Source organism: Neolamprologus multifasciatus, chromosome 12 (genome assembly GCF_963576455.1).
Source record: "Neolamprologus multifasciatus chromosome 12, fNeoMul1.2, whole genome shotgun sequence".
NCBI lineage: Eukaryota > Metazoa > Chordata > Actinopteri > Cichliformes > Cichlidae > Neolamprologus > Neolamprologus multifasciatus.
The window spans coordinates 15,004,677-15,031,050 of record NC_140450.1 but is presented as its reverse complement, the minus strand read 5'-3'; the positions used below and the strand labels follow the sequence as shown (position 1 = coordinate 15,031,050).

General features: G+C 39.2%; 3 protein-coding genes across 3 annotated transcripts; 1 reads left to right on the top strand and 2 right to left on the bottom strand.

The window, feature by feature from the left end:
- Positions 1 to 4,670: 4,670 nt before the first annotated feature.
- Positions 4,671 to 8,116, bottom strand: LOC146506655 (macrophage-expressed gene 1 protein-like). Its single transcript, XM_085179519.1, has 2 exons — positions 7,637 to 8,116; positions 4,671 to 6,806 (listed from the first exon to the last, which is right to left on the bottom strand). Exons 1-2 carry the CDS (start codon positions 8,084 to 8,086, stop codon positions 5,133 to 5,135), a joined length of 2,124 nt encoding a protein of 707 aa, XP_085035645.1. The 5' UTR covers positions 8,087 to 8,116; the 3' UTR covers positions 4,671 to 5,132.
- Positions 8,117 to 13,081: 4,965 nt separating this feature from the next.
- Positions 13,082 to 13,944, bottom strand: LOC146506654 (histone H1.01). The gene has a single exon (XM_085179517.1). It carries the CDS (start codon positions 13,847 to 13,849, stop codon positions 13,286 to 13,288), a length of 564 nt encoding a protein of 187 aa, XP_085035643.1. The 5' UTR covers positions 13,850 to 13,944; the 3' UTR covers positions 13,082 to 13,285.
- Positions 13,945 to 16,525: 2,581 nt separating this feature from the next.
- On the top strand, positions 16,526 to 22,747 carry tspan36 (tetraspanin 36). Its single transcript, XM_085179514.1, has 7 exons — positions 16,526 to 16,740; positions 19,488 to 19,679; positions 19,926 to 20,000; positions 20,156 to 20,254; positions 20,698 to 20,847; positions 21,152 to 21,235; positions 21,926 to 22,747. Exons 1-7 carry the CDS (start codon positions 16,687 to 16,689, stop codon positions 21,998 to 22,000), a joined length of 729 nt encoding a protein of 242 aa, XP_085035640.1. The 5' UTR covers positions 16,526 to 16,686; the 3' UTR covers positions 22,001 to 22,747.
- The last annotated feature ends 3,627 nt before the right edge of the window (positions 22,748 to 26,374 follow it).

Sequence of the window (26,374 nt, the reverse complement as noted above, 5' to 3'; positions counted from 1 at the left end):
CCCAGAAACGTAATTGTGCTCACCCCCAAATAAACAGAATAACTAAATAAACTTTCTCTGAGTTGAACCTTTCCCCAACTGAGAACATATACAGGAGTGTTGAGAAGCTGGAATCCCCCACAAATATAGGACAACAGTTGTCAATGGAAAATTGTACTTAGTAGTCAGTATAAGCTTTTAATGATATAAGTTTGCATATGATAGAATACTGCAGGATGACCTTTTTATGACTTAGACTGTTGTCCACTACAAGACTTGTTTTATAAATTCTTTCTCACAGCGATAATAGCTGAACAAGCTGTTATTATTTCACTCCTGCCAGGAAGAGGAGAGCTGGACACTTTTATCTGCACTCCCTAACAAGAAGAGGGGCCACGTCCTTCAGAATCACACACACATACACCTACATACGCACTAACATTCCTCTTTCTATGAATAGACGTACTCACTGTTGTATTATTTTTGTATATAAATAAAGACAAGTGCAGGAACAGAGCGCACATCACAAGGCCCCCACTCTGGTGTGAGCGTTCTGTGATTGCCCTTGCAAGTAAAAGCTGCAGTGTCTGTGTGTTTCTACCTTTAGATTCTTAGCTGAAGAAGTGTCTTTAGAATAAATCTCTTGACAACAGTTCTCTCCCAAAAATCCAGCAACTGGCCTCCTCAGTTCCCAGACATTTACTGACTGTTAAAAGATACTACCCAGTAGTAAATATGGCCCTGTTCCAGCTTTTTTGTGACATATTGCTGACATCAAAAATTCAAATGTACCACCATTGCTACAGTGGCACCAATGGCGGTACATTTTCTCATTTTAAACATTTGATGTTTTTTATGCTCCACTGTGACCAATGACCAATGAAAATCATTGCATTATGTTTTTATTTACTTTTTGTTAGAGTTAAGTCTTTTAAAATTGTCATTTGTGCAACAAGAATATATAACCATTGCTTGCAAAATGTTTCTTGCAGCTTCTGTTGTATGCATAAGATGAAAGAAGCTGTCTCTTTGCTGTAATTTTCTGTTGCACATTTAGAAACCACAAGTTCCTGTTTTTATAAGTTGCAAGACTGTTCACTTTTGCTTTCTGCATGGCTTGTACACATGTTAGTTTGTGAAAGGGCACACTCTGTATGGGGGCGACTGGAGAGGTTGATTAAAGTCATGCCTTGTATGGTATGGCGAGGGGCCACACACACACACACCCTTGCATACACACACACACACACACACAGACACACTCGCTCAGATACGCTTCTCTGTCACGTGGATAACTGAACTGTATGTAACCACCAAATGTGAGACGAGCCTTTCTGTTCTTTTTTGTCAGCAGTGGTTTTTTCTCCTTTCTTATTGTTGATTTACAAACACTGGTCTTAACTGAGGCAAATGAGGCCTGCAGTTCTTTAGATGTTATCTGGGTTCTTTTGTGACCTCCTGGATGAGTCGTTGATGTGCTCTTGAAACATTTTTGGAAGGATAGTCACTCCTGGGAAGGATCACCACTGTTCCAAGTTTTCTCCATTTGTGGATAATGATATAACACATCTATGCCTGGTTCCATTCCATTTCTATCTTCCACTTTTTGACCTCCCACAAGGGTGAGAGTGAACTGCTTGACATGAAGAAGAACTTTGATCTCTGGCCTAGAGTCATCATCAGGTCATGTATTAGCGTTGAAGCCAGGTTCTACTGTTTGAAACCACAGCTCCTGTTGGCTGCAAGATTGTTATGCCTTAGTTTCTTTATTTAGTAGCAAAATCCAGTGTTTAGCTTATTCATTTATGGAAACTACGGACAATTCTTCTTGTCACAGCTGCCACCCTGATTTCCTGTTTGCCATTTAACACACCAACCCCCTTCCTTACTCCACCTTTCCCTTTTGTTTTGTTATTCTTTTTACTGCCGGCTGCTGGTTGTGCTGAATCCCACGAGACATGCCTCAGAAACTTGACATTTTAAAGAATTAGATGTGTTCCACAAACTCAGTAACTCAATTAATACTCGTAGTGTTTACATTTCTCCCATGTTTTGATGTTCCCCTGTTTCACTTTGTGGTATACTAGCTGTGTAGTTCTTGTTTTTGGTATTGCACGACTGTCAGTATCATTAGTCTTCTATTCACTGTCATGGTGGTGACATAATGGGCTGTATATTTTCACATAGGGACAGGTAGTTTATTTTCCCTCAATAAATAAAAGTATAATAAAAAAAAACCAGCATTTTATATTTATTCAATTTTTCTTTATCTAATAGTAAAATTTGTTTAATGATCTGAAACATATGTGTGACAAGTGCAATAAATAAGGAAGAGGAAATAAGAAAACACATTTTCAGAGTGCTGTACATACTCAAATACAGTGGATGTGAAGACAGATTACAATCCTGTAAAACAGGAGAGATAACAAGCTGAGGAAACATGCTGCTGTTCGCCAGAATGGCAAGTTTAAGACGGCTATGTGAACAACTGAGTTCCAAAGCACTCTGCTGCCCTCTACTGCCAAAGTGACACACATTCACTTGCAACACTGTTTATTTACTGGTATAATGAGGTTCACAATGTGAAGCATACAAGATTACCTGGACAGGTTGCCAATCTGTTGCAGGGCTAACACAGAGTGACAGACAACCACTTACACTCACATTGGCCAGTTTAAAATCACCTCCACTCCAATCAAACTCCACTGAGAAAGGCCAGATGATGGATTAGACATTAGGACCTTCTTGCTGTGAGACAACAGTGCTAATCATCATGCTACCTTGGTCCCCCAGTCATCCAGCCTTCACATGTGAATGACATTTGATTAATTTGTGCACTAAAGGATATGTCCTGGTCAAAAATGACTCCAGGGTGTTTCACAGTGCTACTGCAGGTCATCCTGATTGAACATCGAGTCTGACATATTTAGTGAAATGCAATATCCAAGTATTTTTGTTCTTTTACATGCATGGATATGGTTTAACCAATATGTGTCATCGGGTGATTAGAAGCTCTGATGACCCTTTGTCAGTGAGCTGAGGGAGTCAACAGGCAGCTTGTTGGGTTTACTCTGACATTATAAGACTTTTTTAAGTTCCACGTCCACACTACTTGCCAGAACACTACTGGAAGGCTAAATGAATCCCCATCATTGGCAACAGGGTGTGGAGATGTTCTATAGGTGGAGTGTGAATGCTATACAAACCATCTGGGACTCTCCACCATTTGACCCTAGAACTGAAGAAGCTTCTCAGATGAGAGGTGAAACGTCTTCAAGCAACTTAGAAGTCCAGACACTTTTCTTTCCAAGCTCCTTAGACTACGATGACCTGGATGACTGAGAACCTTCACAGACATATTGCCGTTATGCGGTTATCCTAATTGGGCGTTTATAAAGTCAGCAAAGAGTAATTAGTAATTAGATATGTTACTAATCTCCCTGTGCAATACAGCAGCTGGACCTTTAGCTAGCAACACACTGTGCAAACTGCATACAAGCAGTTTGTTTCTTTGCTGATGTTTGTTGAGCTGATGGCTAGCAAGATACTGAAGTACCGCAACCGCAATTTATGGACACCTGCAGTTGTTCCGGTGTTCAACCAAAAAATAAATAAATAAACGGAAAAAGGACAAACATCCCCACTTAAACCCCTGACTATAGCACACAGTTTTGCCTCTTTCATCTCTTTTTATGCGACATCCTCTGGTGATTAATGCAGGAACAGGATTGAGTTTCATGTGTTACTTTAATTAGATAATTAGTTAGATGTTTAAAGGCCCACAGTGACGAAATAATAACGCAAATGCGTCAAACCGAAAGTAACGAGCCTGTTTTGAAAACATAAGTAGTAGAAATTACAGATATTTGTTTAAAGAATGTAGAGAGTAAAATTAAAAAGTTAACGTAAAGTAAACAAGTAAACTACAGATACCTGATAATTGTACTTAAGTAAAGTAGAAATTAGTAATTTGTACATTGTTACTTCCCGCTCTTTGGTTATGTGTGTTTTATTTAAAGTAGTTTTAAACAAAGTTTCATGCAACCTCTTAATATTTGTACAAAATTATTTATAACCAACATGGAATTCTGCCGCTGGGCCTGAAGAGGGCAGTATTGGTTCAATGTGGAGTTTGGAAATCTCTGATTTCTGTTTTAAAAGCACCACTTAGTACTTTCAAAGATGGTGTGACAAAGCTATCTGTCCACATATACATTACCCAAAAATAAGACGACATGGTTGACAAACCATTGTTGGCAAAGATGCATAAGACAGTCTCTCGTCAGCCTCATACATGTAGAGTTTGGAAGTAGAAGTTAAGATCAAGGTAGAAACAGTACAAATCAAAGATAGCCACTTCCTCCTGCATCAAACACATCCTGCATCAAGACTGATGATGATGTGATCTCCATAGCACAATCTTCTCTGTGCCGCTATCGACTTACAGAGAAAGTCTTGAATTCGGCGCAGATTGTATGTTATTGTAAGTGTTTTTAAAAACTCTGCCATAAGGGGTGTCATGTAAAAGAAATACAAACTTTCATAGCCGCTTTCATTCTGGGACTCTACAGGGCTAGAAGCATACAACGCATAATATTAGTAATGTGCACAATAAAAACAGTTTTCATTTTAATCAGCTTAAGATACATAACAGAAAAGGTGTGCAAGAAACTACACAAAACAGAAAACTGTCTTTTTCTTTGATTGTTTATTAGAATATATTGTGGAAAAAATGAAAACCCTTCTCAGATGATCTATTATACATGTTTTTCTTGAAAGTATTTGCAAACAAAGTCATGCATACAGTGCTTAGATATTTACAAAAGAATTTTACAGCATGATCTTATGCATCTTGGGCCTTAGTATAAAAATCACCCCTGCTTTCCCTTTTTGATGGCTCCATCTGGTGATTTCAGAGGCAGACTGCTACAAAGTCATTTCTCCCTGCATATATGTTAATAGTCTACAGGTTAACGTACAAAATGTGGAGCATAATAAACTAAAGTAATGTAAAGACTGATTCAAAATAGAAGCTCTTAAATGTAAATATTTTCCAGTGCTGTAAGAAGCATGAATGTGGAGACAATCCAAAGAGAAGTTCAAAGCTAAACCTGCCACGCTGGTTTAATTTCTCTATGTGAGTGATTAAGCTTCTAAGCTGTGTTCTGCTCGGGAGCCTCATCTTGCTGTGACTCCCTCTCAACTTCTTCACGTATTTCCTCATAACCTCTACTTCTAAGATCTGGCATCCTTCTCCTCCGCTTGAATAGGACCACTCCCACTATGGCCACCATCAGCATCACACCCATCACACCAAAAACTACACCTGCCTTTTCTCCATTAGACATTTGACTGAGTTCAGGGTTAAGGCCTTGAACAATTTCCTGGATTTCTTCTGTTTTGGCAAGTTTCCACATTTTGGTCTGGCCCACTCTCACCCAGCTGTTTTCTCCTTCAGTCATCACCATTACTGTGTTGGTGGCCTGCATGCTGATAAGTGGACGTTTTGTGAATGGAGGCAGACGAATTGGTTTGAGCTCTCCACCTGTGAACAGTCCAGACTGAACACAGTAGAGGATTTCACAGCCATCACTGATTGCAGCAAGGTGCTGACTGAACTTGGGAGGGCACCTGCGTTGATTACTTGCCAGTGGGTTGGTTGACTGACAGCTGAAGAGACCTCCGAATGGTACTAAGAATCTGGTACCTGTCTCATAGTCTTTACTCATACAGATCACCTCACCATCTGAGAAAAAATTTACTGGAATGAAATTTGGGGGACAACTTTTGCTTTTCGTGAGGGGGTTCAGGAGCGAGGGGCTGTATATACCGCCAAACAGATACCCTGAGTTTTCTGGAGCCTGTCCATTTATAGAGCACCAGTAGGTGTTGATGCGAGCAGAACGAACATAGTTGTTGTCTTGACAACGCGTTTTGTGACAAGTGAAAAAACCCCAACAGGAATGACTTTCCTTATGACATTCATACTTAGAGTAACTCTGAAGTCTCACCTCTGATCTGAGTAAAGTTGGTGAGTAAGGTGGACGACAGGAGAAATCACCTGTATCTGGGTTTTTCTGGGCCAGGGCATCACATAGTGGATCTGCATCTGAGCTGATTTTAACACACTCTTGGTAGACACCACCAAAACTGAGGTTTGTAGCGGGACCCTCACAGGAATTATCATCCATGTTAGCCTGGAAGTTGAAGTTCTTGGAGTTGACATCAACACATCCGGGGCGAGTATTGATCTTGTAGTAGCGCTCTACAGCCTGACTGACTTTAAGAGCAACTTTTCCAATCGTAGGGTGTGGCAGATCAGTGAGAGTGTTGGTGTTTATGAAATAGTGCAGAGGAAATCCTGAACGATCGATGGCAACGAGGTTGTTTCTGGTACTTTCCTGCCACTTCTGCAGAGTGATGCCAGGATAAAAAGTTGTGCCTCCGTTGCTTTGAATGAGAGAGTATGTAATGTTGGACTGATATGTATGAAGCGATGAGCTCTGTTGGTCACTTTGACTGCTAATGTCAAACTTTAGCTTATCAAAGAAGTTTAATCCAGCCTGTGCTTTAACAGAGGAGCTTTGTGACTGGCTGTCTGACACATAAGAGGAACGGAGATAGTCCTCCTGCACCAAAGCAGCCCCAGCATCCACACTAGTGATGACATGAGTCCCATAGTCCAGCACCATCTTCTCCGAGAGATAGTCTGCACTTCTCGTCTGGTTGTTTTCAATTGCATCAGCGATGTCTCTGACTTGCTGAACAAATCGTGCGTCCAGAGTGAAGTCTGGATAAACCTTAACTGTGTAGAGGAAGTTGCGAACCTTTGAAAGAGAGGATTATAAGATTAATTATTGTTGTACATCACTGTGTATCTCAATCGCTTCTTTATTTTCTGTAATTAAAATTACTTTTAACGTATGTGCTGAGACTACAGTTAAAAAAGCTTTTAAAAGTGCATTATATAGGATCATAAAGGAATAAAATACTAAAGCTAAATTTCTAAGGATGTTCTACAACACTGTGCTGGCGTCTGCTATTTTTTATGCTGTGGTCTGCTGGCGTGGTGGAATGGCAGAGAGGGACATGGGGAAACATAACAAACTGGTAGCAGCTGTCAGAATCTATAACACAGTTTAACATGGTTATCTTATTCATTACCAGTTTAATTGACATATCACTTGTTTTTAATTGCTATTACTCATTTGCATCTTGTTTGTACATATTTCACCAGGAGTATTCATACCCCCCCCCCTCCACCACACACACACACACACACACACACACACACACACACACACACACACACACACACACACACACACTTGTGTACATGTCTCTGCAGATTTTATACATGTCTCTGTACATTTTTATGCATATCTCAGTGACTTATGTATATAGGACTACTTTGTGTCTATATTCCTCTTGCTATAAGAGTTGTATAGCACCCAAATTTCTCATTCGTTTGATAATAAAGGTTTATTCTATTCTATTCTATTCTATTCTATTCTAAATATAATGTCTTAGCATACTGTACAAATACTGTATGATTAATAAACGGTAAATTGCTTAATATAAAAAAATGTCTCAACATCAGTACTGTGCATTTTCCTTTACCTTTATTGTTATTTATTCAAAACATCTGAAAACTTACCTGCACTCTGGCTGTGGTTGATGAGTCTCTGACCTGATGGGTTTTCATTCTAGTGTTCTCAACAGAAAATTTACCATTGAGCACCGTGAGGAAGGATATGTCAGCATTAATGGAGTGAGATGTCGAGCTTTTCTGCTCAAGCCAGGAACTGATGATCTCTGAGCTGGTCTCCACACCTGTCTGTTTTTGGGGGATGACAAACACTTCATCTGGAATGAGGTAGAGCCCGTCCTCAGTGGTCTGGCACTGGGAGTAGCTGAGGTTCATGACTCGACTCATGTCCATGTTCCGGAGGTTGTCCCAGCCTCCACCTGGCAGCACCTCCAGTGCTGTGATGGAGAGGTTGGTAGAAGCACGGCATTGTCTGAGCCAGTTTGTTGGACGGCTCACAGGTACTGAAGAGCAGACATGAAGGAAAGAGAGAGCCAGGAGGGTCACTGCAGTTTTCATGATGACTGTGTCAAAAGTGAGTGCTGCTGACACCACTGACTATAAACCCTAAGCCCCTCCTACTTTTGGGCAGTTTATCATATGACAAAGAGGAACATCTTTTTCCACAACTTTAGCTTATTAGCTTATTCCCTCACAGAAAAATGTCTTATCAGTAAAATGTAGCCACAGTAAAGGCACCATACCTTTTATTTACCTACTGCACATAAACCTGCCGTGATTTATCTAATGTTTCAGGTCATTTAAAGCTGTTATTTCATCAGTCAGTGCCAAAGTGTGCTGAAATGAATTCAAAGATGAATGAATTCATAGGAAAGTGCAGTTAGTTGGGTAAATGAGAGCTCCTAGGAGGAAAAAAATATTTACTAAACTTGCAAAAGTGCACAATAATCTGGTAAAAGAAAATAATATTTAAGTAAGAGAAGTAAAATCAAAAACCTCTGCACCAGAAACGGGTAGGCTGGTTAAGTCTTCCTCATATTAAAAGGAACTGAAAGTTGATCTGAAAACATGTTGTTTCCGTTTTCACACGTATTTGCAAGTAAGTCACATGAGTACACATCATTGGGTTTTTCCTGAAAATTTCTCAGTTTCTACCCAGAAGTTGATAATAAGCTCTCTGCAAACCATGGTTATCATGTTTCCTCTTACATGCATGGGGATGTCTACCTCATTTCCAACAGTTTATTTTTGATGTGTGACTTATTTTGGTTATGTGAAAAAAGGGGTGGGGTGGGGACACTCTCCACACATTCAGCTCCTGTTTCCTGTCTGCTGTATATAAAAAGCCTTAATTGTGACCTCAGTTTTGACAAGATCCCCAACACCACTGTCTGAAATGCAACACCTCACTGTACTACCTCCTTCCTTACCTCCTCCACACATGCAATATCAACTAAAAAAGGTCAAGTTTGGGTTCATCACTTCATAAAACCTGTTGTCCCTGATTTTCACTCCAGTTCTTGTGTAATTTGGCATACAGTTGGCTTTTTTTCCTGTTTCCCTTCCTTAAGAATGGCTTGACAGCCGCCCTTTTGATGAGATCATTTTAACTTTTGACTCAAGGCCCAGATGCAGTTTTCAGGTCCCGTGCGAGGTCTTTTAGAGTCTTTCCTGTTTCTTAAGGACAGGACTCTTAGATACTGCTCATCTGCTGTTGATGTTTTTTTTTTTTTAGGCCTGCAACTTCTTCTTTTGTCCTGTGATTGTGCATTTCCCTCTTTTATTTTTTTTTTAAATTGCACCACATGCCCAGTTTTGCTTATGCAAAAACTATTTTTGGTTAATAGGTCTTTGGGAATCATTTTGTTTGTGCACAAATACTATTTTATATCTCCAAAGTGTTGTCTTTGACATAAAAACCTCTTTAGAGTCAACTAAAGAAATGTGAACATATGGTGTGTTTTTGCAACAGGCTTGTACCGTGCACAGGTACATGTTGTGAACTGAATTTTTTTTAGCTTCTTTTAATAATGCTATCAGAGATGCGAGGGCTGCCTATTTCTCACAAATGGTTACAAAGAGCAGAGGTAATCATAAGGTGTTATTCAACACCATTAGTGACATGTTACTCCTGCTCTACCTGCAGCCCCTATTTCCTCTAATGAAGATTGTGAAAATTTTCTGTCTTTTCTGCTTGCAAAAATTAATAATGTAAGAATGATTTTTTTACAATCAGTACCTGTTTTGTCTGTCTCTACCCCATCTCGGACCGTCATCTTGGATACTTTCTCTCCTGTTTCACTACCTGCGCTGGTAAAACTAGCGAATTCAGTGAAAGCATCCTCTTGTTGTTGTTGTACCTGCATCATTATTCAAAAATGTCTTCCAGTCTATTGGTCCACGTGTGCTCACTTTAATCAACTATTCACTGGCATCTGGTATAGTTCTGGTTTATTTTAAAAATGCTGCTATTCTCCCACTTTAAAAAAAAATCCCAGCCAGACCCTTCTCTTTGGAGCAGTTACAGGCCAATCTCTAAATTACTGTTAATTTCTAAGCTTCTAGAAGAGGTTGTGGCTAAGCAACTTATAGAGGCTCTGGACAAAGATAGCTTTTCTTGATACGTTTCAAGAAACAGTTCACTCCACGCAAACAGCCCTTCTTAGGGTTTTCTAGCAACATTTTGATGAGTAATGATGCAGGAAAATGCTCTGTTCTGCTTATGTTGGAACTTACGTTGGTGTTTGACACAGTTGACCACCATATCCTGCTTGAAAGGCCAAAACTTTGGGTTGGTGTATGTGGAACTGCCTTAGAGTGGTTCTCCTCATATTTACATCACCGATGTTTTTCTGTGGGGTTTCTGATTTTAGGTCATCCTCTACCTCCCTTACTTAAGGTAATCCTTGTCCCATGTTTCTGGTTTCAGTGTTGCTTCCCCGTCTTTCATCGTCCCTGCATTGTCCCAGCTGTATCTCCCTCCTGTCTCGCATTCCCTTATTACGCCAGTATGTATTTAAGCCCTGTGTTTTTCCCTGCCCTTTGTCGCGTCCTCTGCGTTAGCTGTGTGTTCATCCCTCGTCCTATGACATGCCACACTGTTTAATTACATACAGGTACACATGACTACCAGTATAAGGACCTGAAGAATGAGACTATTTCCATTCACAGAAAAATTACTTCAAGCAGACTAGATTAAAATCTAGCCTTAGTAAAAGGCAGTGTCAGAAAAATCACAATTAGAGATTATTGGGTTAAATGTTTAGGTAACAGCCATGATGCTGAATCTGTTGTGCAATTGGACTATCAGATAACACAGTGATTTGTGTTTTTTGATTGTCTAAGTTCAGTTTTAGCTGAATTTGAAAAGGAAAGTTCCATGTGGACAACATGAGAAGCCACTTAGGAGAGTTGCAAGTAAATGAGGGACCTTTGCGTTCTTGTGTCAAATCTATTTTATTCATTTCAAAAGTGACTCGCTACTTTCTTTTTTATTAGTATTTACAAACACAAAAACTGTTACCTGTTCAAATACAAGTGAGGAAGTATGCAGCAGAAAAGGGAACTAACATTTATTCTTAGTCTAAGCTAAGACTAGCACAGTGTCAGTGTTATTATTAAACAGAAAACATGAAGTAAATGTGTAGACATGCTTTGTTTTCACACATACGGTTCCATAGAATCCAATTCCCCTACTTGAGTGCAGACCTGATGATGATTTAGGTCATATTCATAAAGAAATGCAGACAATTGAAAACTGTTCATAAACTTAAATGCACCACTTTACATGGCCAATAATCTCCTGGTACTTTCTGAGCCCAACAATAAAGTTCTAATCTTTAGCAAACTACATATTTTAATGGAAAAAATAAACAAAAAGAAAATGATTCGTACGAATAAACTGCAGAATTTCAATTAATGCATCAATTCAAAACAGCAAAGGGAGAACAACTGATTGTTTTTTGTTTCGGTTTATTTTGGGTTAATGTTTGGCACTGAATAAATCAGTATGTTCACACTTTTCTCTCAGTTCCTCTCTCATGCTCTGCCACTGACAAACAGAGTAAAACTTCCAGAGTTACAGGAAATACATTACAGTAGCATGGGCACTGTCTCCATTTTAAACAATTATAACATTTTTCATCTGCTATTTAATTTACAAGAAAAAAAAATCACTCAGTTTTATGACACATTTTTGAGTGAGAGGGATGCCAGCTTGTATTCGTGCAATAGGGTTCTGTAAAATACTTAGTTGGTTACATTTTTCGTCAGTAATCTGCATGTTACAGTGAAATTAAACCACACACAGTCTATGCATCTGACCCCAGATAAACCTTGCCTACATTTCCAGTTAACAGTTGTTAATTAGTCCCGCCAGCAGGTGGCAACACTAAACCACTCATCTAATGAGTGTCGCGAGTCACTGCTGTTTGATTACCTACAGTCTTTCTTCGTTTTGCTTCTGTAAAGCACCTTCAAAACGCAATCAAGGTGTGATTTTAAATGTAGGCTTTAGTTTGAGAGGCCCTATAGAAATCTACTGTTGATGGTTTTGTAATTTTAACTTACTTGTATCACGTGTCTTTAATTGGTCAAGCTGTGAGCTTGGTTTTTAGTCAGGTGTCTATTTATATTTAAACCTTTGTGAAACTGGGTGTAATTTCTGAGTAGTTAAAGAATTGTTTTTGAGGTACCTCCTGGTGTGAATGGTTTTGTAGATTATTTCGCATTAGTTTAAAACCTCATGAAGTCAGAATATAATAATTAACAACAATATCACCCCTTCATCCCTATCACGTTCTCATGCTAAGCTGAGAGTAACAGCTGTCCTCTGCTGTGTACATTCAGTCATAAACTGCGGTAATGAGTGTGATAGAATAAGCCCCTTTTGGGAGATAAGCGGAAACCATGTTGTGATACGCCCATGAAGCCTCACTCTTCTTAGTATTGGTGAACTCTTATGGGTGTCACTTCCTGTCGATTTTCCTTTTTTCGCATTTATAAGAGTATCTAACCGGTTTCTTTATCTATTATTTTTATTAAATCAATGTGAAATACTATAGAAAATAGGAAAAGTGAAAACTTTGCATAAGTATCTCAACAATTTAATTTAATAACTCAAACTTCTGAGAAAAAACTTGACTACTAAGTAGGAATTTTGAGATAATAACCCGACGTTGTGACATATGGATAAACCAAAGTTTTGTGTTTGTTTGTTTGTTTTACTACTTACTAGCTTCCATAAAATCGTTTGACACTGTGGGACTAAAACATATAATCTACCACTTCCCAAGAAACGGATTACATAGAGTTGAAAACTATATAACTCTGGGAAACTAGCTCCCTGTGCGTAATTGCGCGTAATACGCACTCCTCCCAAACTTAGCCGTGAGTCAGGCAAATCAGCTGTTAAGGCGTCACGCACCAAAAAAAGTTAACCACCGTTCAGAAAACATAGATTTTTTTTCTTTTCCCGATATTGTTTGTTTTTTCAATTAAATTTTAGCAGGCTGGAGAATTTCTTTTTCAGATAAAAGCACACTGCACGCTCTGTAAATGAAAATAATTTTATTTCAAGCAAGTGCTATTCAGTTCATTAGAACATCATGACAGGAAGCAGGAAAGAAAGGCTTGTACAAACTGCGAGTTCATTTTTTTCTACTTTAGAAAAAAAAACTACTTAAAGCTTGACTTGAATGCAGCTCAGTCCGCATAGAGTCCACAAAGACCGGCATTTAGTGTTCAGTGGAAGAGCATTCACTTCTTGGCAGCAGACCTGGTCTTGGAGACTCTGCGTTTGGTCTTCTTTGGGCTCTTTGGCTTCTTGGGCTTCTTGGCCGCAGCGGGTCTCTTGGCTTTCTTCGGGCTCTTTGACTTTCTCCTTTTCTTGGGGGACTTCTTGGCTGCAGGAGTGGCTCCTCCTGCTGCTGCTGTTTTCTTGACGCTGGCCCGCTTGACCTTTTTCGCCTTTGGCTTCTTCTTTCTCACCACCTTCCTCTTCCTAGGTGTGGGGGGCTTTTTGTTGAGCTTGAAAGAGCCCGAAGCCCCGCTGCCCTTGGTCTGGACCAGAGACTTTTTGGTCACCAAGCGCTTCACGGCGACGAGAATCCTGGCATTGTTTTTCACCACATCATATCCACCGGCCTTCAGAGCCTTCTTCAGGGCTGCAAGAGACACACCGCCACGCTGTGTGGATGTGGACAGAGCCTTCAGTATCAAGTCTGACACAGTCAGGCCTGTTTTCTTCCTCGGAGACTTGGCTCTCTTTTTAGGAGATTTGGCCGGAGCTGGCGGAGTCAAAGCAATGGCAGCAGAAGACATTGCAACAGTTGTGATACAGAGATGAAGTCAGTGAGGGCCACAGACAGAATCAGTAGAGAGCGATATCTCTGCTTGCCCTCTTGGCTGGTTGAGGCTTTATAAAACCCCAATGAGAACCGTGTAGAGTCAGTCCCACTGCCACAGTGCGCCTCTTCTCCTCCTCCGCCACTTGATCAAATTTGTGTTTTCTTCAACTGGATAATTCTTTAAAATTCCAACGTTAATTGTCATACAACCATATAAAAGTCACTTCACAGCAATCAGCGAAATGTGAACTGTCTGTCTGTGTGTTTTTATTCAGCATGCGTTCAAATATATTAGCACCTGTTGAGCGATTAGAAGCTGACAAACGAAGAATGCAATGTGGGAATCGTGCTTTTAACATTTTGACTATGTTATATTTCCCAAATAAGTAAGAAAAAAGTTTTACAATTAAATAAGCTCTAACATAGCGACGTGTCTAGTACACCGAGACCAAAATTTAGCTTTATTTCCACCGTTATTGCGAAATATTTTCACCTAAAGAAGACTCAAGAAACACACTTGCCTTGATTCTATTTCGAGGTAACCACAGAGAGACTTCTAACGATTAATATTCAACTTGGAATCAAAGCAAGGGCGGTCTTTGAGTTGGGGATGATGTGTTAAAGTATAATTAACAGAAAATTTAGTTTGATATGAATATATGTAACATGAAAGTGAAATTAAGGCTATGCATTGTGTATTCAAAGTGTGGAGATGGACCAAAGCCAGAGTAGTTATCAGCCTGTGAGGAGGGGCAGCCCAAGAAACGAATTTCTGATTAATTTCCCGGGCTTTCTTTTTAACGAGACACTTTGTGGAATGACTCCAGTGGGGTGCTTGTAGATAAATATAAATTTAAATTAATTTGAATTTATATCATTTCTTATTTATCCATCAATTAACTTTTATGAGGGAGTGCTGCGCCAAATTGTGCAAAAATAACTTCACTTATGAGATTATAACAGTTCTGCGCATATAAATGCAAAAACACGAATCATGTTTCAAATGTCCTCGTGTAGTCCAACATTGGACTACACGAGTCCAATGTTTGTTTTATATTAATTTTATATTATTTTTATATCAGTTTTAAAATGAATGCAATTATCAGACATACTTCTGGGAATGTTTTAATATTACACTCTTAGTGCAATCCATCAAAAACGTCTCCAGTGAAAGAGGGATGTGTTTTTCTCTTCTTCGTGCTTTCTCGCGCTACTTTTGTTTGTTTTCTTATTATTAATGTGAGATAAGATATGTACTTGTGTATGCGTGCGCGCGAGGGAAAAGATTGGCAAATGTTTCCGTGCCTTCTGTAGTGAGCTGATAGCGCCTCCTCACAAACACACTGGAGTTTTGTTTGGCTGGAGTGCAGTTCTGATGGAGACCTGTAGGTGGTGAGAGTGTTGTCACGGGAGACCAGCTTGAAGTGCCCACTGAAAGCCTCAGATGTGTAGTTTTTGTTTCAATTTCTCGCGTGTGGACGCTTTTAATCGTGGGCTTGTATGCAGAGCAGGATGATGCAGGTATACTGCAGGACGTCAAATAAGGCTGCAATAAACTCTTGCAATTTGGACCCAGAGTGGGAGAAACTCCCTGGCAGATGCTGGACTTTCATCCTCTTTAACAACAAAGCCTTGACTGATTTTGCAGTTGTTGGTCATCTTGGCCTCATTATCAATTCAAAACCTTTACTTCTATAGGCAAAGAGACCTACCCCGAGGCTTCTACGTGTTCCTCTGAATAGCGTGCAGCCGTGGTTTAAGAGTTATAACCCATGTCACAGTCGGAAGAGCAACTGAATATTTCTGCCGCTCCCGCATTCATTTAAATGAGTGTCAATTGCTTTAATCTAAATGTGTCAGTTGCTTTAATCTCTTGCAGTGATACAGAACTGAGCGCATACAGGTCAAACGAAGCCTTCTGCTGAACTACTCTGAATAAAACAATTGTTTTTGTGGCTGCAAATGGTCTGTGTTGTGGTTTTCTCTTTCTATAACTCCCATCCACATAACCTTTTGACTCAATCCGAAAGAATAGCTGCCTATTGTCCTCAGAGTTACTGCAAAAAGAGTCACTACTTAAGCATGTTTCACACGACTAAAATACATATTTTTTCTGTTATTAATAACAATTTTTTTTTTAAAAAAAGGAAATGTGAAAATTTATGCTTAAACAGTAAGCTTAAACACACCTTCCTCTTGCAGTGATATGAAAAGCATGCTGCTTATGTGTACTCTTCTTTGCCTCTCTTATCCGGCTCCTCGAGCATTGGAAGTTCCATCCTTTGTGTATTTGTTTTTATTTTTATTTTTTTCTACTGGCTGTCACAAACTGCAAATTGCTCATAGGTAATTTTATTTCTCTACAAACTTACAAACTTTGGCTTTATAATGGAACTTAACTGAACTGTATGTTGAATTAAAGGGGGAAATGAATAAAAATAAATTTTTAAATACCAAAGGCATTTAAAAGTAGAATCCTTTCTACGCAAAATTATGTTAAAATCCTTTAACCAAAATAAAACGCGTGTGATATCAAGCAGCACGATAGAGTCTCGGTCTTCCTCGTGTGAGACTGATGTATGACGTGATGCACGGGTTGGAGTGGGTGGGTAGCTCTAGGACCTGCTGTGTAGCTTTGCTCTCCTCCCATCATCATGTGACCAGGTGATCAGTCAGTACAGTCAGAACACAACGAAAACTTGTGACCAAAGCGGGCGGGCAGCTGGAGAAACTCGGCGTACATATAAAGCGACATAAAAAGCTGGACATTCGGTCTTTTTCTTTCTCTCCTCCACCATCCACTGAGACGCCATGGACTGCGGAGTCGCCAAGATCATCCTCCTGTTTATCAGCTTGATATTTTGGGTGAGTCGCTGTGTAATTCTGTCGTTCGTCCACCTGCAGAGATTTTATTTCCTACTGACGACGGTCGGTGATGCGGAAAGGGAAAAAATAAATATGTGGGGGCTTTTCTATTTGTGTTTCTCAAAAAAAAAAAAAAAAAAATCTGCTGCTATTTGTTTTCTCTTTACTCCTCCTGTGTGAATTGTGCTGTTTGGGGTGTAAACAAATCAGTATTATGGTTTGATAAAGATCCCAGTAGTCAGCCCCCCGCCCTCCTTTTTTATTCTAGCACAGTCGCAGCATTACAGAGCACTTCCTCATTTCACCCCACCTACCCTTTAATAGACTTCTAACGTATGTAGCTCTGAAATAAAAAGGCCTGGGAAATTTTCATGAGATCACTGACCTGCCTGACTCTGCTCTTATTTTTCCGGCCATTCACTCCCTCGTGCAGTCATGTCTGTCTTTGTGTCAGAGTACTTTCAGTTGTGTGTTGCTCGTTAATGTTGACTTAATAACCCAAGCTTCTCCGCCTGTGTCCTCTTCAGTGACCTTACAAAGGCTTTTGAAAGGAGTGGGTAAATTTCCCAGCCTGTCCCTTCCGTGGCTAATGTGTGTGTCTAATTGGATAACTGTAAGACAGAAACAGCCTGTGTCTGTGAATATTTACCAGAGACAACACAGACGTGCTTTAATTTGAGTATTCAAATCCTTTTTTCCTCTCCTCTCCACTTCCTAGTTTTCCTATCTTCTGTTCCAGCCTGTATACTTTCTCTTTCTATGCCACACTTAACATCTTACATCCAGCAGCCTTGGGTTGGATTACCGAGCCTCTTTGAATCAAATGAAGGTGTTATTGCATTTCTCTGACCTTCACTTTATTTCAGTAATGTTCACTCCCTCCCAGCATGTGAGCATTACAGACAACAAATCACTCCATATTTTAAAAACACCTCTGCTATTTTTTCCCTTTGTTGCACAGCTCAGATGTGGAGCTAGTCAAACCTGCTGAGATTGTTTAGCCAACAAACAGCATTCCTGTGTTTGAGCTTCAGGCTGAATGTGCAAGTTTGACGTTTTTTTTGTTGCTGATTTATCAGCAAGAGCCCTGATTAGACGTGAGTTGATGAAGAAATCACGTATCCGGTTGAAATAACTATTGGCCTTCATGATATACCCAGCAATTTGACAAATTAAGGAGTTTCAGCTTTCTGTGGGAAAGTGAACATTTTTTAAATGATAAACAGCCAGTTTTATTCTGGGGGATTGTTTAAAGAAAATCATTCAAAAGATTGAACTGAACTATGACCGACTTATTGGCCTCGCTTTCTTGTTACAGTGATATACATTACACAGATCCTCAGACACGTGTTTTAAACAGTTGCTGATATTTCATGGTTAGATTTAGTGAACATGTTCATAGTTTGCTTTTATAAAACAGGATTTCTGCTGCTTCACAGCAATAAAGTTCATGTATCTGGTTTAAGGAAACGATAAGTTAAATGGTTCCTGGTTTGCAAAATTTACAGTAAGTCTTGTCTTTTCCTGGAATCAGATTGAAGATGGACCTTCAGAGAACCCCTCGTGGCCTCAGAGGGCTAGTTACATTCCAGAGAGGTTGCGTTTTACGTTGTGTAAGCCTCTTTGTGCTGCTTCTGAGCCCCAGGATCTGAGATTCTGGAGGGATTAGGGGGTGAGCACTGGATGGGGGGGGGGCACAGCGTAACAAACCCACAGGGATCCCGTGACCGTGAAGTGATCAAGAAAAGTGAGTCATGGGGCTGAGCTACAAAGTGAATTGTTAGGATGCGCTAAACACAAGCAACCAATGTATAAGTTGCTTAACTCTGAGGGGAAGTAAAACTGAAAATTGCATGAGTAACTTACTTAGGGGAAACTTTGTGTCTGAGACTTTCCGTCTGCTACAGAAATGAAAACGTTGTTGGTTAACACCTCCTCTGTTCCTGTGTTCTAACTGACATCACCAACGTATGAAGAAAGAATCTTTCATAGACTAGATACAAAAATGTTAGCTTATTAGTTAATGAAGCCTTTTTTAAATGTCTTTTTTTCCCCATTGCTACAGTAGATTTTTTTTTATTTTTTTTTTATTTCAGTGTGAAGAATCAGTGTGATTCTTTTCTTCTTTTTTCCCTTTTTCCCCTTTGTTTTTAGGCGTGAACTCCCTATGCACAAACTTGGCCCTCATACCTGCGGTCATATGACTGGTGATCTCACTACTAAAGCATGACTAGCAGAAAGGTCGTGATGGCAGTGTGACTTAACGCCAGATATGCATCAAAGTTCAATGGGGCAGACTATCAGTGACTCTCACAGAGTATGTTAATCACATGAGAGCCAGTAGGACAGAAAAATAAGAACAAACATCTTTGTGCTCAGTTTTAACACAAAGTTTTAAAATCAATACAAAAAAATAGAACTAAAACAAATAATTGATTTTAACAGTTATAGGTTGGCCAGTGTAACATGTCAGAAACAGGAGTGTTGTAGAGGAGGAAGTATGATGCGGTGTGTCTGGTTTTAATGTTGTGTTGACAAAGCAAGGAGCATGTGACTGACTCGAATTTTAACAGTGTAAGCTTTTAAAAACCGGTTGCAGTCTGGTTTCTAGCAACTTCATGTCTAGAGCGTCAGTTTCTTCATGAAATTGTCAGAATGACTTGTGAAGGTGCAGATGATTTAGCATCTATTGTAACCTGTGTTTATTTATAGTGGAATCTTTTTTGTTCTGTCACTATTTCCTTCAGGCTGCAGGAGCAGGACTGGCCTATGTCGGTCACTACGTGATCAAGTCCTTTGGCAGCTTTGAGAGTCTGATTCAAAATAAGACATCTCTAATCCCAGCAGCCATTATCATCGGAATCAGTGCGGTGATGTTCTTTGTTGGGATCGTGGGATGCTGCTCAACCCTCCGCGAGTCCAAATGTGGCCTCGGCATTGTAAGTGTGTGTGAGGGAATTAGGACAAGAGGTGATTTGTGCCTTAATCATATTCCCAATTCCTTAATGTTTATATGCTCATCTGTAAAATCTGAAGGTAGAAGCCCAAGAGCAAACCCTTATCACCTCAGCTATGATGCTACTTACCATCCTTTCTGTTACATTTATGTTTGTTTCTGTTGATCTTTCGCTCTGTTTTAGGATCCAAAATTTACATCTCATTTATTTTTTTCCCATTCATTTTAGTTCTTTCTGATCATCATGTTGATCTTTGCAGCTGAAGTGACTGCTTTGGTGTTTAGCTTCATCTACCGTGGCAAGGTGAGTCACGGACGCTTCAGGTGTTCTAAATAATCCTAGAATATTAATCTGTGTTTAGTTATTTATTTTAAGTAACATAGGGAAAATATACTTGTCGTAGCTCACGGTTAACTTACATGACTGCTTACATGTGGGGGGGATTTGTTTCTCAACAGATCGATGGACAGCTTGAGAAGCCCATAAGAGACTCTCTTTCCAAGTATAATGGGGAGAAGAACCCTAACACCGAAGAAGTGGACAGCATGCAGACTTTGGTTAGTGTATTTTCTACTTTGATAATAGATTTGTTTTCTTGATTCTACTTTCATTCTCATTGTCTCTTTTGCTGTTGTGTGCATTCTCTCTCTCTTACATGGTTTCACTTCCTCTTCTCCCTCCAATTTTGTCTTCAGAAGACAACAATAAAAATTCAAATGAAGTTCATAGGAAGTCGTTGCACTTTACAGCTTCATGACCTACATGCACTACTTTTACTTCTCCTGTGTCTGTCAAACATACCTGTGGGAAACTGATAACTGGATTAGAAGAAGAAACCGATCCAGTGTGTACAAAACTTGAAACACTGCAACACAGCCGCAATACCATATTTCCCTTAGCTCAACTTCTTGTAGTACCTTTATCTTTACCTGTACCTTTATCACTGTCTTTATCATAGTTTCTGTTTGCACATGACCCTTTTCTCTTTGACTTTTTGCAGTTAAAGTGCTGCGGTGTCAAGAATTACACCGACTGGACCAACACCACCTATTTTTCTACAAACAAAACGCTGCCTTTGTCCTGCTGTAAAAACTCCTCATCGCCACAGTGCAATGGCAAACTGGAAGAATGGCAGCAGTTTAACACTGAGGTGAATCACACTTGAGCCAACTTTGCTCTTTCCGTGTCCCTGGGGTCACACGTGTTTGTCTTTCTCTAGACTGTACGATGTTTACTCGGACTGCATGTTCACCTGCAGTTTGGATACTTCTGTCATTCAGTCTCAGATTTATTTTTTTTTTTAATTTAAAAAAAAAAGAAGTTATTATGACAGTTATTAAGTCCGCAAAATCTCCCAGCAGGGAGGCAACAAAAAAGGAGCTAAAGTCAAGTAAATACCTTTGATGTGCATGTACTGTATGTATACTCACAGCGATTGTGTACGGGTTTTTTAGGGTTGTGAGCCCAATCTGGAGAAGTTCATACAGGACGTTCTGACCTACGCCATGCTGGTCGTTGTTGCTTTTGCCATCATCAAGGTAAGATCAAGCTAAAATGCGGTTCGGCAGCTAAATGAGGATATGTCATTGACCTGCATCTTTCAAACTCTGAAGTGCATGGATTTGTTAACTTAGCACTACTTGTGTGATCATTATGGTCTGCTATGTGAAGAAAAAAAGATGAATTGTTAAAAAAAAGTAAGTGAAATAGAAGCGGTTGGTGTATGATCCTGTTTATTTCAGTATTTCCTTTGTCTCCTCCCCCCAACCGTTCATGGCAGATGGCTTCCCCTAACTGAGCCTGGTTTTGCCAGAGGTTTCTTCCTGTTAAAAGGGAGTTTTTACTTCCCACTGTCATCAAGTGCTTGCTTGTCTGTATTATTGTAGGGTTTACGTGTGTGTGTGTGTATATATATGTGTATATATATGTGTATATATATATATATATATATATATATATATATATATATATATATATATATATATATATATATATATATATATATATATATATATATATATATATATATATATATATATATATATATATATATATATATATATAAAAAATTGAATTATGTATTTCAAGGGTTTTTTTTCACTCAGGAAGCCGAACTTTGATAGGTTTGTAAGACAAAAAAATTCATCCCCCTTATTAGTCAGTTCATGTAACCTAAACAGAAAACATATTTTAATTGTGTCTCTGATTTTTATTTTTTCCTTTTCCAGTTTTTTGGGATGGTGAGCGTGTGTGCGATAACCTGTAAAAGCCGAAGGAGTGGTTACGAACCCCTCTACGCTTGAAACAGTTCCCGCAAGCTCCCACTGTACCTCCTCCTCATTCTCCACTGGGATTTCTGAGTGCTTGCTCTACATTGCACAGAAGCATCTGTTCGTTGTGCTCTTCTAGTTCTATTTAAGTAATTACATGACGATCATTGTCTGGGCCTTAATGGGGTCATACCGGAACATTCCTGCACGAAAGAAATCTTGGTGAATCTTTTTGGTTAATGTGAACGCAGCTCTTTATTCGTAGTTATTGTTTTTGTTTTCAAGCTATGGCTTGGAATTTTTTCTCTCCTTCATTTCTTTGGTATCGTTTTCAAAATAGTTTAAATAATCATAAATGTTGTTCGCAGCTCGATTGTGCTTCCAGCGCAGGCCATCGTCATAGCTGCCATTACATCAAAGGGGAAAAAAAGATCAAACAAAAGAGAACGAATATTAACATTTACTCATGTGCTTGTAAATCCTGCTGGGCCCTTCCTGCCCTGCTGCATCTTGTAGATACTCCTTAAGAGGAAATTACGCTTTGCATTTCCACTGTACTTTAATGAATGACCTCTGTCCTTGTTTTAAGCTGTATGATCGTAAACAAAAAGACAGCAGTTATATGCCTTATCTAGGAGAGCAGAGTTTATAACCACCTGCACGAATGAATACATGCAACACTTTATGGTCAGTTAACTCTGGTAAATTGAGTTGTAGTTCCACTTTGACTTTTATTGTGTTTATTATATTTCTAAATTAAAAAAGGTGAATATCTCACAAGCGTGTGGTGTGGTTGTGTCACTTTCTTTTTCTTTTTTTTTTCCTTTTTTTTCCAACTTATTTGCAACATTTAATGATTTTTATAGAAATGGCAAACATCGCATTTCTTGTTTCTGTTGCTGTTGTTCTGAACTGAGGGCAGAGGGAGCAGTTGTCTACTCCTGTGACCACTTTAGTGCCTTATAGCTTTACTATTCACTGCTGCATGGTGTTCAGAGCATCCTATTAAACGTGACCCAAAGCATTTATCTGTTACCTCCTGACTCTGCTGATAAAGAGGCCCCTCAGTGTGGCACATACAGAAGATAGGAGTATTCATATTGCATAAGCCCAGTTAGTGTTCAAATAGATAAATAAATGATACAAACTCCTGTACAGAAGATCTGTATTCAATCAATGTGCAAGAGGAAACTGATATAGCAGTCACTGATGAAGCTGTAGACAAAACTATTTTCAACCATTTAATCTCAAATGATCCCCTGTACTACATTTTTTTTTAAATTAATGACACATTCAAGCTGTTCACACTTCAATCCTTATTTGTTTCCCTATTTGTTCCTTCAATTTTTCAGTTTGCAGCTGTGACATTTGATAATGCATAGTCATGTTGGATGCTGTGTATTTAGTTGCAATAACATATAAAATCCTGTATGTGGTGCTAGAGAACCTTTTATCTGAGTTTAAAGTTTAAACCATCATCTGTAGCTGTGACGCGGACCTCAAAACATTGACTTCTGTGGAAGATCGTTCATAATTTGTCAGTAATTACTTGAAAGGTAAGATGTGATGGTTTAGAGCCTAAAGAGACATCTGAATTTTTTTTTCTTTAACCGTCACATTTACACTCGCAAATCTCACATCTCTGATAAAGTTTAGTTGCTCTTCGTCTGCCTGGGATCTTTCCGTGGTTGCTGCTGTATTAATGACATCGACTGATGTAAATGACCCTGCTGCTGCGTGTCATTCTGGGTCCCTCTCATATCTCCTGGCTGCATATCTTATGCCGTGCACATCCCCACTGCCCCAGGCTGTGTTGACATTTAGACAGGCTGTTCCTTTTCAGAGAGAACTTGGCACGCACACTCCTAGATAACCTTGTCAGCTCCGAGACTTGCCTGTTCCTCAAACTGCTTTTTTCTCCTCTCTCTTTCGCTTTCATGTCAGTTTCTTCTTGTGTGTTTGTGCCATTTCCCTAGCCTCACCTTCTTCTTTCTTGTCATACATTTTTGTTTACTCTTATTCTTTTTCTTTTTGTTGACATTTAAAAGTGTATTTGCATCTCTATCTCACACCTGGAGCACCCATCTGTTTTCTGTTCTGTCTTCTTGTTTTTCTGAACTTCTCTCACGAGTGTTAACCCTTATCATATCAGCTGGTGCAGCAACGAAGATAGTGCTCTTTCTCACTCACTCTTGCTGAATACTGCGAATAATACCAATCGTTATCAACACAGCAGCTGTCTATAAAAAGTAGGTCAGTTAATTAAAATCATGAACTAAAAAGGTGTTAATTTGAATTAAGCACTTAACTATATTAAGCAAGTCTATTTAAAAGTTGTGTCTAATTGGTGCATAAAATCCATATTAGAATAAAGCTCCCGTGTAAAAACAGTAAAAACAACTTATATTTATGCAAACCCAGTTTCCAAAAAGTTTAGGAGGCTGTGTAAAATGTAAATAAAAACAGAACCCAATGATATGGAAATCTGATGAACGCATGTTTTATTATAGAACAGAGAAAACACACTCTTTCTATTTCATGCAAATTATTAGCTCATTTTGAATTTTATTACAGCAGAAGGCTGCAAAATGCTTTTTAGGGGGTACTAAAAAGAAAAAACTGGAGGAATATTTTCCAACAAATTAGGTTAATTGGGAACAGGTCAGTAACATGATTGGGTATAAAAAGCGCATCTCAGAGATGCAGAGTTTCTCACAAGTAGAGTTGGGCAGATGTTCACCAATCTGTAAAAAAAAACTACAAATCAACAAATTTTGCAACAATATTCCCCAGTGTTAAAATGCAAAGACTTTGAATATCTCATCTACAGTAAATAATAACATCAAAGGATTCAGAGAATATGGAGAAATTTCTGTGCACAAGGGACAAAAATCAATATTGGATTGGATTGGGGCCCTCGGGCAGCGCTGCATTTAAAACAGGTACGATTCTGTCATGGAAATCGATGTAGGGGCTCAGGAACACTTCCAGAAATCATTGCTATAAACACGGTTCATCGTGCCATTCTCAAATGCAAGTTAAAACTCTATCGTGCAAAGAAGAAGCCAAATATGAACATAATCCAGAAACGCAGAGCGGAAAAATGTTATGGACAGATAATCAAAATTTGAAAATCATTTTGGAAAACATGGACGTTGCATTCTGCGGGCTAAGGAAGAGAGGGACCAAATGTGACAAAGAACTGTTGAGCAGCAAGAATCGTTTTTTCAGCTTAAACATCTGACATGTTTTCTCTGTTCTGTTAAAAATAAAATATTATATTTATATTTTACACAGACCAAACACTTTTTTTTTAGGAATCCTGTTTGCATACTGGAGGAAAACACTAGTTTTGTTTGTTGTTTTATGACAGTATCATGTTCACTTTAAAGATAAAAAGAACCAACCAGAGAGCGATGAATTCACGAGGTTATGAGTCACTTGTGTGGATAATTTATTACCGTGGCATTTTCTGTTGTCTTATGTGGACACCTCCAGATGTGGCCCCTTTCTCGCTCTCTCACACGCTCTCCAATTTGGGCCATCAACTCACAGGAAGAAATTCCTCACAAGCCAAGCGCACATGCCAAATGTCATCACAAGAAGATTTCTGCCTGCCCTCTAATTTATTTATTTCCTTTCCTACTTAGAGAGGGATCTTTGCTTTTACTTATTTATTTATTTTGACAGGAGCTGACCTGAGGAGGGCGCACATACAGTGCTGCTGCTCACTTCCTGCAGGAAGATGGACAAAAAGTTCAGAAGGACTGTTTTTCTGCCTCTTTGAAAATATTTGAGGACACTTACCTGAAGAATTCCTTCATGATGTGTGCAGCTATTCAGCTACTAAGTGTCTTTTCTGGATTTGTTTCATAACCCCTGCCTTTGTCAGCTTTACCATCAAAGGTTTAACAAAGAACATGCCTTGAAGTGTATCACATGGTGGATTAGAGGGATGTTTGCTTTCTTATAGGTACAGCAGGGAAAAAAGGGGTGGGATTTGTCTCCTTTTTATTAAAAAGTAATACAAACAAATTGTAGTAGAGTTGTAGTAGTGTCAAGGTTTATTTGATTTTCCAACCTTTCACCATCCTTTGAGACCAAATATTAAATATGCATTGTCAGGACCAAGATCAGGTGCTACTGACAGCAAGCATGCCCACTACTGTTTATGTGTGCTTCTCTACATAGTCATCCACAACCGACGCTGTGATGTCTCCATTTGTTCTACGCCATCACTGTTAATTAGAGAGGGAAGCCAGAGAAGAGGCCCAGACACACAGGACAGAGAACAGAGGTTGAAATAGACCACATGAGGAGCAGCAGGTCACAGCTCTGTCCAAATTACCTATAATTGTGTATCTTCACAGCATGCATTGTTGAAGGAGATATCCGTATCTTCTAGCT

What these genes read in the sequence shown, in the direction of transcription:
- LOC146506655 (XM_085179519.1), bottom strand. Translation starts at nt 8,086, where the DNA reads ATGAAAACTGCAGTGACCCTCCTGGCTCTCTCTTTCCTTCATGTCTGC. An exon ending in CAACCACAGCCAGAGTGCAG is followed by an intron (nt 6,807 to 7,636) that starts GTAAGTTTTCAG and finishes TCTCTTTCAAAG; the next exon opens with GTTCGCAACTTCCTCTACAC.
- LOC146506654 (XM_085179517.1), bottom strand. Translation starts at nt 13,849, where the DNA reads ATGTCTTCTGCTGCCATTGCTTTGACTCCGCCAGCTCCGGCCAAATCT.
- tspan36 (XM_085179514.1), top strand. Translation starts at nt 16,687, where the DNA reads ATGGACTGCGGAGTCGCCAAGATCATCCTCCTGTTTATCAGCTTGATA. An exon ending in GCTTCATCTACCGTGGCAAG is followed by an intron (nt 20,001 to 20,155) that starts GTGAGTCACGGA and finishes GTTTCTCAACAG; the next exon opens with ATCGATGGACAGCTTGAGAA. An exon ending in TTGCTTTTGCCATCATCAAG is followed by an intron (nt 21,236 to 21,925) that starts GTAAGATCAAGC and finishes TTCCTTTTCCAG; the next exon opens with TTTTTTGGGATGGTGAGCGT.